General features: G+C 49.3%; 5 protein-coding genes across 6 annotated transcripts; 2 read left to right on the forward strand and 3 right to left on the reverse strand.

Moving 5' to 3' along the window:
* Window positions 1-44: 44 nt before the first annotated feature.
* Window positions 45-3,248, reverse strand: LOC121592690 (peptide-N(4)-(N-acetyl-beta-glucosaminyl)asparagine amidase). Its single transcript, XM_041914381.1, has 5 exons — window positions 2,865-3,248; window positions 1,018-2,770; window positions 817-945; window positions 606-743; window positions 45-525 (listed from the first exon to the last, which is right to left on the reverse strand). The coding sequence occupies exons 2-5, from the start codon at window positions 2,630-2,632 to the stop codon at window positions 365-367; spliced, it is 2,043 nt and encodes a 680-aa protein (XP_041770315.1). The 5' UTR covers window positions 2,633-2,770; window positions 2,865-3,248; the 3' UTR covers window positions 45-364.
* A 128-nt stretch (window positions 3,249-3,376) lies between these two features.
* On the forward strand, window positions 3,377-5,020 carry LOC121592716 (coenzyme Q-binding protein COQ10, mitochondrial). Its single transcript, XM_041914435.1, has 3 exons — window positions 3,377-3,612; window positions 3,732-3,812; window positions 3,969-5,020. Exons 1-3 carry the CDS (start codon window positions 3,533-3,535, stop codon window positions 4,420-4,422), a joined length of 615 nt encoding a protein of 204 aa, XP_041770369.1. The 5' UTR covers window positions 3,377-3,532; the 3' UTR covers window positions 4,423-5,020.
* A 1,878-nt stretch (window positions 5,021-6,898) lies between these two features.
* LOC121592720 (peptidyl-prolyl cis-trans isomerase H) lies at window positions 6,899-8,396 on the reverse strand. Of its 2 annotated transcripts, XM_041914443.1 has the most exons (4): window positions 8,124-8,396; window positions 7,990-8,055; window positions 7,745-7,921; window positions 6,899-7,654 (listed from the first exon to the last, which is right to left on the reverse strand). In XM_041914443.1, exons 2-4 carry the CDS (start codon window positions 8,053-8,055, stop codon window positions 7,361-7,363), a joined length of 537 nt encoding a protein of 178 aa, XP_041770377.1. In that variant the 5' UTR covers window positions 8,124-8,396; the 3' UTR covers window positions 6,899-7,360. The 2 variants fall into 2 exon arrangements, with proteins under 2 accessions (XP_041770377.1, XP_041770376.1); XM_041914442.1 differs by having other exon boundaries at window positions 7,990-8,395.
* A 316-nt stretch (window positions 8,397-8,712) lies between these two features.
* On the forward strand, window positions 8,713-11,423 carry LOC121592703 (protein disulfide-isomerase A3). Its single transcript, XM_041914411.1, has 3 exons — window positions 8,713-8,824; window positions 8,949-9,122; window positions 9,376-11,423. The coding sequence occupies exons 2-3, from the start codon at window positions 8,974-8,976 to the stop codon at window positions 10,691-10,693; spliced, it is 1,467 nt and encodes a 488-aa protein (XP_041770345.1). The 5' UTR covers window positions 8,713-8,824; window positions 8,949-8,973; the 3' UTR covers window positions 10,694-11,423.
* Window positions 11,424-11,821: 398 nt separating this feature from the next.
* On the reverse strand, window positions 11,822-13,674 carry LOC121592698 (protein Aatf). The gene is made up of 2 exons (XM_041914404.1): window positions 12,131-13,674; window positions 11,822-12,053 (listed from the first exon to the last, which is right to left on the reverse strand). Exons 1-2 carry the CDS (start codon window positions 13,555-13,557, stop codon window positions 11,927-11,929), a joined length of 1,554 nt encoding a protein of 517 aa, XP_041770338.1. The 5' UTR covers window positions 13,558-13,674; the 3' UTR covers window positions 11,822-11,926.
* Between the last annotated feature and the right edge of the window lie 31 nt (window positions 13,675-13,705).

Genomic DNA, 13,705 nt, shown 5'->3' on the forward strand with positions numbered 1-13,705 from the left:
TTCTTTCACTCGTTGTGGTCGTGTTGAGGTCCATACGCATTAGGTGAAGTGATTTCTGAGTAATTATTTTATTACTGCGTCGAATTGTGAGCGCCAAAACGGATGGTGCTCGTGTGTGTGTGTAAAGTGAGACTAGTTAAATCGAATCGTGGAAAAAATGGAATCCACGACGCGTGTTACACGAGTGGTGCATCTTATCAAGCTAAATCTAAAAAAATCCGTACATTATTGCATTCGATACCTTCTCTGCCCTTCGCATTTATATAGCCACTTTTATGGTGCTTACTTGCTTTAGCTTCTACTTAGCTGTTTCGGAGAATAGAAATGGAAAACCACCAGCAAAAGGGTTGCAGCGAACAACACACTACATTAAAACGATGTTCATCTCGAACGGATACTCATCGGTAGCGGTTTTGGATTGTCGAAATAGTTGCGCATGCTGCCAGGATTTGCCACCGGAAAGCCGTGCCTGCAGGGTAAATTTGCCACACTCGCACAGTGAAGAAAGAGCCTGCGATTGTGAACCTACAATGAGCAAAGAATACATGGTTACAGATTGATTTCTTCGTGATAAAATGGAACTATTTTGGTGATTGATTCCGTACCATCACTTTTTATGTAGTACAGCTCCACCTTTGCTCCTTCGTACGTTTCCTGACCAAACCGCAGCTCGATCTGCTTCACGCGCAGTCCTTGCACGGAAAAGTCAAAGTTCCACTCGATTGTAGCTTCATCGGTCCCCTCTTAAAAAAAGCAGAATAATGATTTATTAATGTTTTCAAATCGCACTCTCTTTCTGCCCCTCTTTGCTCTCACCTGTCCTTGCGAGGTAAACCATTTTCCAATCGAGTTCTTCCTTGCGGAAGATATTTCGACTCACGTACTGTCGACTTTCCCAACCGTTTGATTTTTCCGTGATTTTTTCATTCACACGATTGCTAGCACCTGTGCAAGACATTAAACAAATAGCAATTAAAAAAAAACTCTTCCCTGCATGGCCTACTTGCACCGAGCTACCTTTCAGAAACCGTTCGTAGCAATCCGTTGCGCAGCAGTACCGAATATTGAACTGCTTTGCCTGCACCTCCTCCTCCGTTGGAATGAACATGTAACGCGTGTTGGTCTGCTGTTCGCCGCGCTGTAACCGCCACTCGAGGCTGCCCGAGCTGCGACCCTCCCGTTCGGCGGCCGTCGGTACCCGGCCCGCATTGGCCAGCAGCTCCAAACACTCGTCGATCGTACGCTTTCGCAAAAGGGACATCTGCTCGGGAGTGCAGTTCAGCCCGGCGCGTCGCTTCGTCCGCAGTTTCGCGATAGCATCCAGCAGCGCATGCTCGCTGCACGCACCGCCCTGTCTCCTTCGCTGCAGCAGCCTCTGATGATCGTTCGTGTAGCGCCAGGTAACGTCCTGCACATCGTCCCGCGCAAACCCGAACACGTACGTAATTTCCTTCCTCCAGCCGTGCTCGTACATCAGCGGCGCATCGAGCACATTTTCGCACGGATCCACGTGGATCCAGCGTTGCCTTCGCTCGGACCACACCTCCGTCCAGACGTGATCGCCGGTCGAAAACACGTACCGCGCATCGTACCCAAGGCAGCGGCACAGGAATGTAAAGCAGTTCGCCCACTCGCCACACCGTCCGCGGCGTGTTTGGAGCAGCTTTTCCACATCGTTGTAGCGATAAAAGTGTCGCAGCTGCCCGCAACACTGGTACACCTCGACGCGCACCCCATCCTCAACGGTGCTGCGTACGAGCTGCGTCTTCTCGTTGCCGCACACCGTACAGGGCAGCGCGTTTACCCAGGTGAAAAATTCCGCCCGAAACCAAGCGGTTAGCTCCTCCAGCAGAAGGTCCTTTTCACTGGGCTCCTTGCTCGTGTCGGTCGCTTCACTGGTAGCTAGTAGCCGTTGCCACTGGGTGAGCTTACTTTTCGCCTTCGCCGTTAGTGTATCGATCGGAATGAGGCTCGTCCCGCTGGATAGCAGCAGTTCGTCCTCGTACTGCATTACCTGATCGGAGAGCAGCTCGAGCTGACGAAGCAACGTATTGTTGCCGGGAATGACCTTCGGGAATTCGATCCGTGCCAGAAACGGTCGACTAGACTTAATCACGCAAAGTGCTTCTGTTCGTTGCTGTCCGGCAGTGGCATTACTGCCAGACGGTTGCAGCACCATTTTACTCTTCTCCGTCGCCGCTTCCTGGGGAATGTTGGTGGTGGAGGTCGTCGTAACAGCAGCAGAAGCAGCAGTACTATTACTATCTGTACACGTGACACTACCGATCGGTGTGATGTCCTTCTCCTTGGGCGGGTTTTTGACGAGCTCTTTCCGTTCGTATAGAAACTCGCGATACCGTCGCACGTTTGCCAGCAGCACGTTCGATGGTACCGTGAGCGTTCCGTTCGATTCGACGAATCCGATCGCTAGCATCAACTGCTTCATACCCTCCACCGACAGCAGCTTCTCCCTGATCGAGGGATTATCTATCCGCACCGTGCGGTACTTGGCGTTCTGCGGCTCGCGTATGATGTTGTCCAGCAGGCGCAAAAGTGTCTCCGCTGCGACCACGTACGCTTCCTTCGGGTTGCTTTCGAGGGCCAACACGAGCGCTTGATTAAGTGTCGCCATTATTGCTGCCGGCCGCTGTGTCGTTTGTGTTGCGATTCGCAATCTTTGGTATTGTTTTTGCTGCTACAATTGATACGCCAATAGATAACGTACCACTCACACTCTCAGTGCAGCTAGACAACGTGGGGGTGGCGAGATCTTATCGTGGACAGGAAAAAAGAGTCAAATTAGAATCGAAACAGAGAGAGGTCATAAAACTCTTCCACTTTTACACACACACACACACACTCACAACTAACGCGAGGACAACGCCGACCGTGATAAGTGCCGTTTCGAGTTCTACAATCACTAGAAAACACTTTTCTTTTGATGAGACAAATTAAATTTGCCGATGATTAGGCGTTTCGAGCCGTATCAATTGCCTTCGCCGAGCAGAAAGAAAACACAACCCGTCACTGACAGCTGGTATTTGGATTGCCGAAAGAAAAATGTTGAGAGGGTACGTGTCGCGCGAGTTTGTATCACAAATATGAACCACGCAGACACATTGAATTCGGAAAATCGGCGTTTTAAAACTTGTAATCTCTATTTTACTGCCACTTGAGTACGGTTCAGATGGAAAAAGTAGGGTTTTGGAGGCGATTTTACGTTGTTTACAGCCCAGTGGCCCTTGGTTTGTTTATGAATAGCTTCCGCAGCAGCCCTGACGCCACGCTGTCAAGCAGCTGTCAAACGGGCCGTCGATGTGGAATATGACATTTCGCAAATGATTGTTATTTTTCCTCCCCCTCCTGCATTTGGCCTTGATTAGTTCAGTCGCGAATAAAGAGACACAACACTAAATACTCAACGTTACGCAAATCTCTAAATCTTTGGCCCCGTGTGCAGCTGGCCGCTGCGGAGTAAAGTGTGCTTTTGGGTAAATTCACGTGCGTCCTTGTTTTCCGTGCCCCGTTTGCAATGTCGGTGAAAATTGTGGCCAACGCCAAGCGTATGCTACTGTCGAAAAACCTGGCGCAATCTCAGCGAACCCCTCTGCTGTAAGTACTGCACGCGCGAGACACCCTCCCGCGCACACACATGATAAGCAATTAGGCGATGAGTCGTAGGAAATAGATTTCCTTAACTGCGTCATTCTTTCCACTTTCGCACCTACCAGATACTCAACGTACAGGGGAATTTTCGATTTCACACCAATAACGAAAACGCGACGTGAATTTACCCAGAAGAAGCTTGTAGGGTGAGTACCCCGTGGTGGTGGTGGCGAGAGGGAATGGTGCGAACCTTGAACTTCCCGCACGCGTGCTTCCTTCCTGGCAGCCATACAGAACCTTGGAAGGGTTTCAAGATCATGTCGCTCGTGTGTCATCTTGTTTGTTTGCTTTGCTATTTGCAGGTACTCGATGCATCAGCTCTACTCCGTAGTTGCCGACGTTGAAAAATACAACACATTTGTGCCATTTTGTAAAAAATCCTTCGTGTACGACCGGAAACCGGGCTCCCTGAAGGCGGACCTTATTATCGGCTTTCCGCCGCTGAACGAAAGCTACACCTCGAACGTACAGCTCATCAAGCCCTCGCTCGTCCGGGCAGAGTGTGTTGATGGGCGCCTGTTCAACTACCTGTTGACCGCGTGGCAGTTCAGCCCGGGGTTGAAGGACATACCGCAATCGTGCGTGATCGATTTCATGGTATCGTTCGAGTTCAAATCGTTGCTACATTCGCAACTTTCGAACCTGTTCTTCGACCAGCTGGTAAAGCAGATGGAATACGCGTTCATACAGGAAGCCGAACAGCGGTTCGGTCCACCGGCCATCAAGAGCCACGTGCTGGTATCCAACCAATCCTGACCCAAGCAACGCGACACGAATGGCAAAGAGCGTAAGACTTAGGTAGGAAATTAGGTAACACAACTGATCGGAGTCGGATTTGCGGGATATGATGTAAAAAAGCACGCGCTCTTGTTGGGCCTGCTCGTGGACAGTATTTCCCCCATACCTTAACCCACGATTGACGGCCAACGACAAGCGACGGACTGCAGAAGGATTTAAAGGACAGAGGACATATATATTTTTGTTTTCGTTTTTGTTCCCTTAAACAAATAGCTTTATTAGGTAGCGCGAACGAACGATTGCACACGACACGAATGGGACAACTTGTTCAGAATTGATTGGAGGCAAAGCATTTTTGATATTAATTATTATTTTGCTGGATGTGAATGATTGCCCTGTAAATATTCATCAGATCAAATCCCCCACCAACAATTAACATTACATATTTATTTTGATCCCTCTCTCTCTCCGCCGAGTGGCAGAGACACCAAAAGGCTAAGGAGTGAATCCTGTTCCCTTCCCGTTTTCCAACATCAAATATGTTTGTAGCTGAATTTGTACAGATTATTTAAGAACAAGTGATATTCAGAAAAATACGCTTCACATTCAAAGATAATACGCTTAGGTGTAGATTGATGTGTTCGAATACGTCCGAAACATGGTCTCGGCTATAGATTCTACATTGTCCATTGAGGTGTAGTAATAGGACAAGTTGTTGAAGGACCCCTTTGCGTGTCGCTGGACATTTTGTAAACAGTTGTATCTTTACGGTCTCCAACAGTTTTATCTATTTCGTCTCGGTTTAAAGTTTAACTGGCATGTGCCAGTTAGAAGGAAGCAAAAGGAGCTATGAAATGTAGACGAATAATTTAATTTGTCTCATGAATATAAAACACCTGTCTCTCCACTGTGCATGTCTAACGCCTGCTGCATAATGACGAGTTCTGAGGAAACATTCTCAACCAAAATTCCAAGACAAACCCACACAATCCACCTTGGAATTGAACACGCCCAGCTGAATTGCTGTCGGTGATTGCCGTTGGTGTACCTCGAAGGTACAAGGATTTATGGAAATTCTAATTGAAGGCAATCTTTACCAAACAATCCAAAACCGCGTGTGATCATGAACTGAGAGAGCTTCAAACGTCCTTAAGCAACGTTTCTCGCCCAAATGGGTGACGAATCGTAAATCATTTACCATTCGGTTAAGCACCTTTCCATCCATTGACGACGACGACGACGTAGGATACGCCCAACGGCTACACTGGCCCCTCCGCGGGTCTGTGTGACGCGCTACGTTCTGATATCGTCCTGACGAAGTGGGGGGCAGTCTTTCAATCAATAACCATAAAACATGACCGTCATCGTTTTTCTTCCTTTTTTGGTACGCGATCCTTGAATGAGAACCTGGCTGTGAAGGACCATCGGTTCCTTACACTTTAGATAGGCTCGTTCAAGGATTACCATATCCTTCGCCCATGCATACATACTAACCTTTTGGTACATTCCACTCCAATTGGACTGAGCGGGAGTTGGCTATCTTAAAGGAAGATATAAAAAAAAACCAGCGGAAGAAATGTGCCACCCACCCACACTCAATGTGGCTGGGGAAGGCCATACTTGCTCCTGTAAATCGAGTGGTTCAAAGATCAAGGTCGACAGCATGCATTTGCATGCGAAATCTAGCTTTATGCAAATGTTTACCTACCGGTCGCTTTACCTGATTAGAACGGGGGCTCATTGGCACACTGGCAAGCGGACATGAGCTTTCCTTTTTCGGAACACTTTTCTTCGGTCCTTAAATATTTCCGCAGTAATTTGCAATTAGCTCAGAAGGTGGGCATCTCTATAGCTATCAGCTGGCTGGGTAAAGAAAATTAAACAATGAAACAAGACCGTGTAAAATGAAGCAATTAACGGACTGGATAGCGCCCTTTTGACCCTTCTTAATGGGGAAAAATCCACCCCAAGCTCATAAATGTTTGAAATTATGGCTTGGACATAAACTCATGAGTAAATATGCAAACATTTCAATTACAATTTCTCCGGCCCAATTGTAGTGCCCCGAGCACAATAGGGAAAGATGTATTTTATCTAACGAAGTGTAGTTTAGGGCTTTTCCGGTTTTATTTTTCACTAGGCGCGTTTGCTTTCCATCTCCCCTTTCGTTGCCCGCATCGATTTACGCTACTGAGACTGAGGTTGACCACATACACTGGCCGGACTGTGGCGGATTGCGTGTGAAACGTTCATTAGGATCGTAAAAACAAAACGTGCTGTTTGTGCGCGCGCGACCCTTTCCTCAGTTTGGGGGATGATAGCAATTGGGCGAACGGGGGAGGGATGGGGGTTAAAGGATCATTGATTAGCCGCAAAGGAGCAAGGAGCATTTACTACCAGTGCCTTCAAGCTGCGAGCTGTCGGCCGGTCATTAACGACTTCGTTACCTTCGTTAGGCAGAGATTGTTGTTTCTATCACCTTTTTTTTTTTTTGTTCTTCTTCTGGTAGGCTTTGGGTGTGCTTTAGTTTATGAATTTCAAGAAGGACGCTGATTTGTGTGGGGGAGAGTGGGCACAGGATACGTGCAACACTGCGGCTACTATTTATTCTTCACCCAGGTCGTCGCAGCCAGCATGTTTATAAATATAATCCACCAGAGCTCCACTTTCAAGGCCGACTGTGTGAAGTCCGCGTGGTTAATTATGGCATCCGCACACCACAGCTGGAATGTGGCATCAGAGGAAGCAGGCTGTGCGCAGCGAGTATGTGTGTGTGTGTGTGCTTGCGTCTCAGCATTGTGAAGTTGTCGTTTTCATAACCATTACGGATTGTTTCATAATGCAGGACAATATGTTGTGTTTTTTTTAATGTCCGACGATTCTGGCAGCGCCTCGTTGGGTTTATTACACTTTTATACAGCACACTTCACAGGGATGTTCAGTTGCAGGAATGCTGTTACAGCTGTCCGCACTGCGATATGACTACTGGCAACTTCGGCTTGTTGTTCGGTCCCGTCGGAACATTCTCAATCTTCCGCATAATCAGCAGTCCATCCAGCACGCGCCCAAACACGACGTGCTTGTAGTCCAGGAAGTTACACTTTGAGCAGGTGATGAAAAACTGGCATCCGTTCGTGTCCTTCCCACTGTTGGCCATCGAAAGCAGCCCAGGAGCGTCGTGCTTGAGCAGAAAATGTTCGTCCGGGAAGGTGGCACTGCCGTAAATGCTCATAACGCCCGTTCCATCGCCCTAAACGGGAGTAAAACCCGCACCCAGAAAGAAAGCAAAAATGCCATTAACAAGAGCACAACACAACCGATAGCACAAGTGACTGCTTACATTCACGAAATCTCCTCCCTGTATCATAAAGTCCTTGATGACTCGGTGGAAGCTCGAACCCTTGTACCCGATCGGGACGCCATCCTTTTTGTACTCCCCGGTACAGAACTGCCGGAAGTTTTCGCACGTTTTGGGCACCACGTCCGCGTACAGTTCAAACACCATGCGGCCAATTTCCTGTCCAATTTTAAAAATAAAATGCTGTACTTGGTCACTGTCTTGCAGCATGCAACCCTTGCACCTACCGCTGTTCCGACCGTAATATCCATAAACACCACGGGATTGTTGGGATTGCGTAGCTGTCCTTGCATCTGCGTCCAGGTAGGCATTTTCGATGGGATTGATTAATACGATAAAAACTATTTGCGTTCAATTATACCGCGAGCAGAGTGTTGGCGTCTTCAAGCACGTTGCTCAATGAAGTATCGAACAGGTATCGACTTCGCTGGTCAATTACAAGGGCGGGTATGCAACAGTCCAAAATTAGTGGGTAAAGTATTGCGGCGGCAACAGTTCACTCGTCTTTGCACTCCTGTCCACCGGCGCGTGCAGCGTTCGCTAAACCAAACTCCAAACTACGAATTGATTCCATCGAGTGCAAACAAAACTGTATTTACCGACAAAACGAGATTTGAAGCGGGCTCCAGGTATGTTCGGGCGTGAGCTTTGACAGATAGGATTTGACACAAACGATTCCCATCCGAGAAGTTTGACGCTTGCGGACCCGATCCGAGAATCATTTTTATTTCACATTTGGAATTCATTCGAAACTCATTTTTATTTTGTTTTATGAATTTTTGTATTTTTTTAAATTTAAATTTTGTATTTTTGTATTTACATAAAATAATGTCACTTTTCAAAGTGCCAAAAACATAAAATAGGAATAAAATCCACCGAATATTTCACCATGATAAATCCATGCTTGATGACCGACAGGTCTCCCACCGTGGTTGTCGCGGACCAATCAGCGATCGCCAACGAAACACGACAGGGAGGTCACTAACACTGAGCAAGCAAGCAAAGATCTTGCCGAACCTTTGCTTGGAGAAGACGTTCGATTTAATTCATCAATTTCTTCGAGTAAGTCAACCGTGTTTTTCGGAGTCGGCCGCAAAAGCCACGTAGAGTTTCCGACTCCTATAGTGGCCCTTTTGCCGCAGCACACGCCATTAACGCGCAACTTTCCTCCATTTGTGTAACATAGAGAGCGGCAAGGCGGAGAATCAATCATGAGCTGCCGGTTGCTGCTGGTTTGTCTGTTTGCCCTGGTGGCGGTGGCGTTTGCCGGTGAAGCCGACGTGCTGGATCTGACCGATAGCGATTTTTCGACCCGCGTTGCGGAGACGGAAACCACCCTTGTGATGTTCTACGCACCATGGTAAGTCGCGCGGAAGTGGCTTTTTCTTTAATTTCTTTTCCATAGCTTGCTTTGTTTGCACCAGAATGAGAGAGGGTGTGTATGGGTGTGACAGAGATAGCGCTATGTAGAAAGTTCCGGATTGGAAGTTGGTTTTGTTTCGCCCAAGCACACACACACCTTCATGAATACCGGTGCCAATAACCTTTTTTGAGTCAGCATTCTCATCTCCATGGTTGCCTTTCTTGGCTTGCTCTCTGCAATTCCATTCTAGGTGCGGACACTGCAAAAAGCTCAAGCCCGAGTATGCCAAGGCAGCGGAGCTGCTACGTGGCGAAGATCCTCCGATCGCGCTGGCCAAGGTCGACTGTACCGAGGGTGGTAAGGACACGTGTAACAAGTTCAGCGTTAGCGGCTATCCCACCCTGAAGGTGTTCAAGAACGGCGAGGTGTCACAGGAGTACAACGGCCCGCGCGAAGCGACCGGCATTGCCAAGTACATGAAATCGATCGTCGGACCGGCCTCGAAGGATCTGCTGACGGTGGAAGCGTTCGAAGCGTTCCTGAAGGTGCAGGAAACGTCCGTGGTCGGGTTCTTCCAGAAGGAGTCGGAGCTGAAGGGTGTCTTCCTGAAGTACGCGGACAGCCAGCGCGAGCGGCTACGCTTCGGTCACAGCAGTGCGCCGGCCGTACTGGAGAAGCAGGGTGAAACCGATGCCGTATTCCTGTTCCGTGCCCGCCAGCTGGCCAACAAGTTTGAGCCGGACTTTGTCAAGTTCGAGGGAACCACCAAGCAGGAGCTGGCCGACTTCGTGAAGGCCAACTTCCACGGACTGGCCGGAGTGCGTTCGCGCGACACTACGAGCGACTTCAAGAACCCGTTGGTGGTCGTGTACTACGCGGTGGACTACGTGAAGAACCCGAAGGGTACCAACTACTGGCGCAACCGTGTGCTGAAGGTGGCGAAGGAGTTCGTCGGACGCGTCAACTTTGCCGTGAGCGCCAAGGATGACTTCCAGCACGAGCTGAACGAGTACGGGTACGATTACACCGGTGACAAGCCGCTGGTGCTGGCCCGCGACGCCAAGAACCAGAAGTTCATCATGAAGGACGAATTCTCGGTGGAGAATCTGCAGGCGTTCGCGACCGAGCTGGAGGAGGGCTCGCTGGAACCGTACGTCAAGTCGGAACCGGTGCCGGAAAGCAACGACGGACCGGTGAAGGTTGCCGTGGCCAAGAACTTTGACGAGGTGGTCGTGAACAACGGTGTCGACACGCTGGTCGAGTTCTACGCACCGTGGTGCGGACACTGCAAGAAGCTCACCCCGACGCTGGAAGAGCTGGGCACCAAGCTGAAGGATGAGGCCGTTTCGATCGTGAAGATGGATGCCACCGCCAACGATGTGCCGCCCCAGTTTGAGGTGCGCGGCTTCCCGACCCTCTACTGGTTGCCGAAGGACGCCAAGAGCTCCCCGGCCCGCTACGAGGGTGGCCGCGAGGTGGATGACTTCGTGAAGTACATTGCCAAGCACGCGACGAGCGAGCTGAAGGGTTTCGACCGTGCCGGCGGCGCGAAGAAGACCGAGCTGTAATCTCCTTACCTCTTCATCCTGCCCCCCTTCATTTCCCTACCGGCAGCCATCGTACGTGTACGTGGTGGTGTAGGCATTCCAAAAGGCTGCTTAGGTGCAATGCCGTTTCTTCAGATCTGTCAGCCCTCCATCTCCTCCGGTGCACTTTACCGTTCAGTCTTAGGAGGAGGGATGTCATTTTCATTTTCCCTTTAAAATGTGTGGCTAGCCACCCAGAACAACCAGAAATGTAAGATTACGAAAGCAAGAGAGAGAGATGGAACGCACCTGCGATACAAAAGAACAAAACCGAAGGTCGTCCTCTTTGACCCTGATGGCATCTTCTAGCTCTTAGCCACCGTGCTTATCGAATACTAGGGTGCTTTGACGGTTGCCCCTATCAACAGAGCGCGAACCACATGCATGCACATGGGCAGGCCGCGAATGCGGGGACGAACTGCATTTAATAGAACAAAAATCTGTTTTCTAGATTTATTTTTTGTCTCGGGTGACGGCGTCGCTTGAGGGAGAAAGGGGGGACCGACCGATAAGATAAGTCGTCCTATCGCTGAACGTGTAAACCTTAGCTTGTTGTGCGGTCCATACAAAGAACGCGAGGAGGAACATGCTTTCTCTTTTGTACGCACTACTTTTTCCACGTCCTTTCTTACTTTCTTCGAATCATTGCGTATTGTAAAAGAGCATTTTTTTTTTAAATAAACGAAAGTGAAAATGATCTATTAACATTAAACCGAGAGTTGCGTTTAGAGTTTAAATGCTTTCAAATGCAGCTGGCTGTTAGTGATTAGAATACAACGCTTTACGTTGCGTTGCGTTCTAGCTCGTGAAAGGTCAGTAGAGACGAATTTTCCAATGGGGTTTTATAACAATTTCACTAAAAGCCTGTGCCGGCCACGTAAACCGTTGCGTCACGCCATACATTTCCCTCGGAGGGTGAAATTTATGGTACTGTGCTATCTAGGTGGCAAGCGAAACAAGCGGTTCAACATTCAAAAGGGGGACAGCAAAAAGTGCTTAAACTAGCAGGAAATGAGCGCTTTAGTGCGCGCACTGGTAATACAACAATGTGACATCAATTTGCGATTGCTTACAAAACATGCCGCGGCGTGAGTACGAAACAGCTTACAATTGTCTGCATTTTTTTAACTGCTTTTCAGCAGCAATTTCCGCTGAGTTCAGTTTTTGTTTATTGGTTTTACATTTTTTGTATTATACACTTAACACGCCTTAACTTTACCGCTCCTCTGCCACTGGCCGCTGACCGAACAGTGATCCAAATAGCTCGTCTTTTGCCTCATCCGTCCATTCGTAGTCGGGAACCGGGGCCATGAAGTTAACCAGCTTTTTGTGTACCACATATCTGCAAATTAGGATGATTAATGCATGCGTCGGGAGAACCCCCCCCCCCCCCCAAATCACTCACTCCCCACCACTTACCGTATTTTCCGACCCTTTGACGCTTTCGTGTCGACCGTTTTCTTCATCTTGTTGCGAAGCTTCTGCAGCTCCGCCAGCTTGCTGGCAATCTCCTGCGGGCTGTCGGTCATGCTGGTTTTGTACTCAATCAATTCCCGCAGCATCTGGTGGTAAAATTCCGAATCGTCGAAAATTTCCCCATCATACACCGAGGACGGTGTTTGTTCTTCCCCTGCATCCCGGCCATCCTCCCGATCGGTGGGTTGTGTTAGACCCGCTACCTCCGATGGAACCTCCCGCCCGAGCAGCGTATAACCGCCCCGGTACAGTTGCGTCTTACGCACCAGCTCCTCCCGATTGATAAGACTGTCCTCGATTTTCTTCAGCACGGAAAGCGATTGCATTGGGTTGGTTCGCATCTTGGATGCGATCGTTGTCCGATCGTGCCACTTCATCAGCACACTGTTCCGATACTCCTCCATATCCTTGCACCTGCCAGCGAGCATCGCTTCGTACCCGTCCAGTGCGATCCGTTTCGATTTGGACGACTTCGAGCCAGATGCAGGCCGTTTGGAACCACTCTTGAGCAGATCCTTCGTCTCAGCGAACCGACCCATCAGAAGTTCCTGCAGTTCGAGCATTCGATCCATTGCTTCCGTTACGGTCGCTACCGCTTGCTGTGCCTTGTCTCGAAATTCTTCATTTTGTGAGCGCAACTTTTCGCACGCTTCCGGCGGAGGCAGACCGTTCGATGCGAGCAAGCAGGGCTGCACCTTGATGCGCATTTCCAGCAAGCGTTCCCATATTTTCAGCTGATTCTGGACCGCCAAACCTTTGTTTATTGCATCTTGGCGGTTTTTTTCCTTGAGCAGGGTGAGCTCCGGTTGCTTGGATGCCTGCTGCTTGCTTCTTGCCGTGCGCGCTGATGATGATACTCCGTCTTCATCCGAGGACTCTTCGTAGTCATCTCCGCCCGATTCATCCTCACCATCATCATCGTCATCATCCTCGTCATCATAGTTGTCCCCGGCATCGTCATCATCATCATCATCCTCGCTATCATCATCCTCTCGAGGGGGCTTTAGTAGCACAAGTGATTTAGGTTTGCCTTTCCGCACGTTTCTATCATCTTCTTCCTCATCATCATCATCATCGCCACCGAAATCGTCCGAATCATCCCCAGCTCCGTCAGACTCTTCTTCTTCATCCTCACCGATGGTTTCACTCCGCGAAGACACTGCTCCCTTGTACTTCCGGTCAAACTCTTCCAGGAATCGAACGTTGCGCTTGCGGAACTCACTCAATGCGGCATCGCGGCCCGCATCATCCGGCGTTTCATCAAACTCGCTGAACTTTGGCGCTGTCTCATCGCCCGACTCGTCCGAATGGTCCTCGGGGGCGAAAAGCTTGTTCAGCTTATCCGAAAGGGTCGCAGGCTTTTTCTTCATCCTGGCCGCGGGTGTAAGATTGGCGTAGAATCACGTTTTTGGGGGCGCTGCGTGTCTGCGTACGAGCAAAAACATGTGCACATGTGTTTGTTTTGATTGGGAACGTTTGACGTTTGTTCCATACACACGCACACACACTCGCACACGC

Source organism: Anopheles merus, chromosome 2L (assembly GCF_017562075.2).
Source record: "Anopheles merus strain MAF chromosome 2L, AmerM5.1, whole genome shotgun sequence".
Lineage (NCBI taxonomy): Eukaryota > Metazoa > Arthropoda > Insecta > Diptera > Culicidae > Anopheles > Anopheles merus.

Bases quoted from the DNA above. Each gene is read 5' to 3' on its own strand.
- LOC121592703 (XM_041914411.1), top strand. From the start codon at position 8,974: ATGAGCTGCCGGTTGCTGCTGGTTTGTCTGTTTGCCCTGGTGGCGGTG. The intron at 9,123-9,375 runs GTAAGTCGCGCG...ATTCCATTCTAG, and splicing joins GTGATGTTCTACGCACCATG to GTGCGGACACTGCAAAAAGC.
- LOC121592690 (XM_041914381.1), bottom strand. From the start codon at position 2,632: ATGGCGACACTTAATCAAGCGCTCGTGTTGGCCCTCGAAAGCAACCCG. The intron at 744-816 runs GTGAGAGCAAAG...GCTTTTTTTAAG, and splicing joins GGTTTACCTCGCAAGGACAG to AGGGGACCGATGAAGCTACA. The intron at 526-605 runs GTACGGAATCAA...TGCTCATTGTAG, and splicing joins GTACTACATAAAAAGTGATG to GTTCACAATCGCAGGCTCTT.
- LOC121592716 (XM_041914435.1), top strand. From the start codon at position 3,533: ATGTCGGTGAAAATTGTGGCCAACGCCAAGCGTATGCTACTGTCGAAA. The intron at 3,613-3,731 runs GTAAGTACTGCA...CGCACCTACCAG, and splicing joins TCTCAGCGAACCCCTCTGCT to ATACTCAACGTACAGGGGAA. The intron at 3,813-3,968 runs GTGAGTACCCCG...TGCTATTTGCAG, and splicing joins ACCCAGAAGAAGCTTGTAGG to GTACTCGATGCATCAGCTCT.
- LOC121592698 (XM_041914404.1), bottom strand. From the start codon at position 13,557: ATGAAGAAAAAGCCTGCGACCCTTTCGGATAAGCTGAACAAGCTTTTC. The intron at 12,054-12,130 runs GTAAGTGGTGGG...CCTAATTTGCAG, and splicing joins TCAAAGGGTCGGAAAATACG to ATATGTGGTACACAAAAAGC.
- LOC121592720 (XM_041914442.1), bottom strand. From the start codon at position 8,073: ATGCCTACCTGGACGCAGATGCAAGGACAGCTACGCAATCCCAACAAT. The intron at 7,922-7,989 runs GTAGGTGCAAGG...AAAATTGGACAG, and splicing joins ATATTACGGTCGGAACAGCG to GAAATTGGCCGCATGGTGTT. The intron at 7,655-7,744 runs GTAAGCAGTCAC...ACTCCCGTTTAG, and splicing joins AGGGAGGAGATTTCGTGAAT to GGCGATGGAACGGGCGTTAT.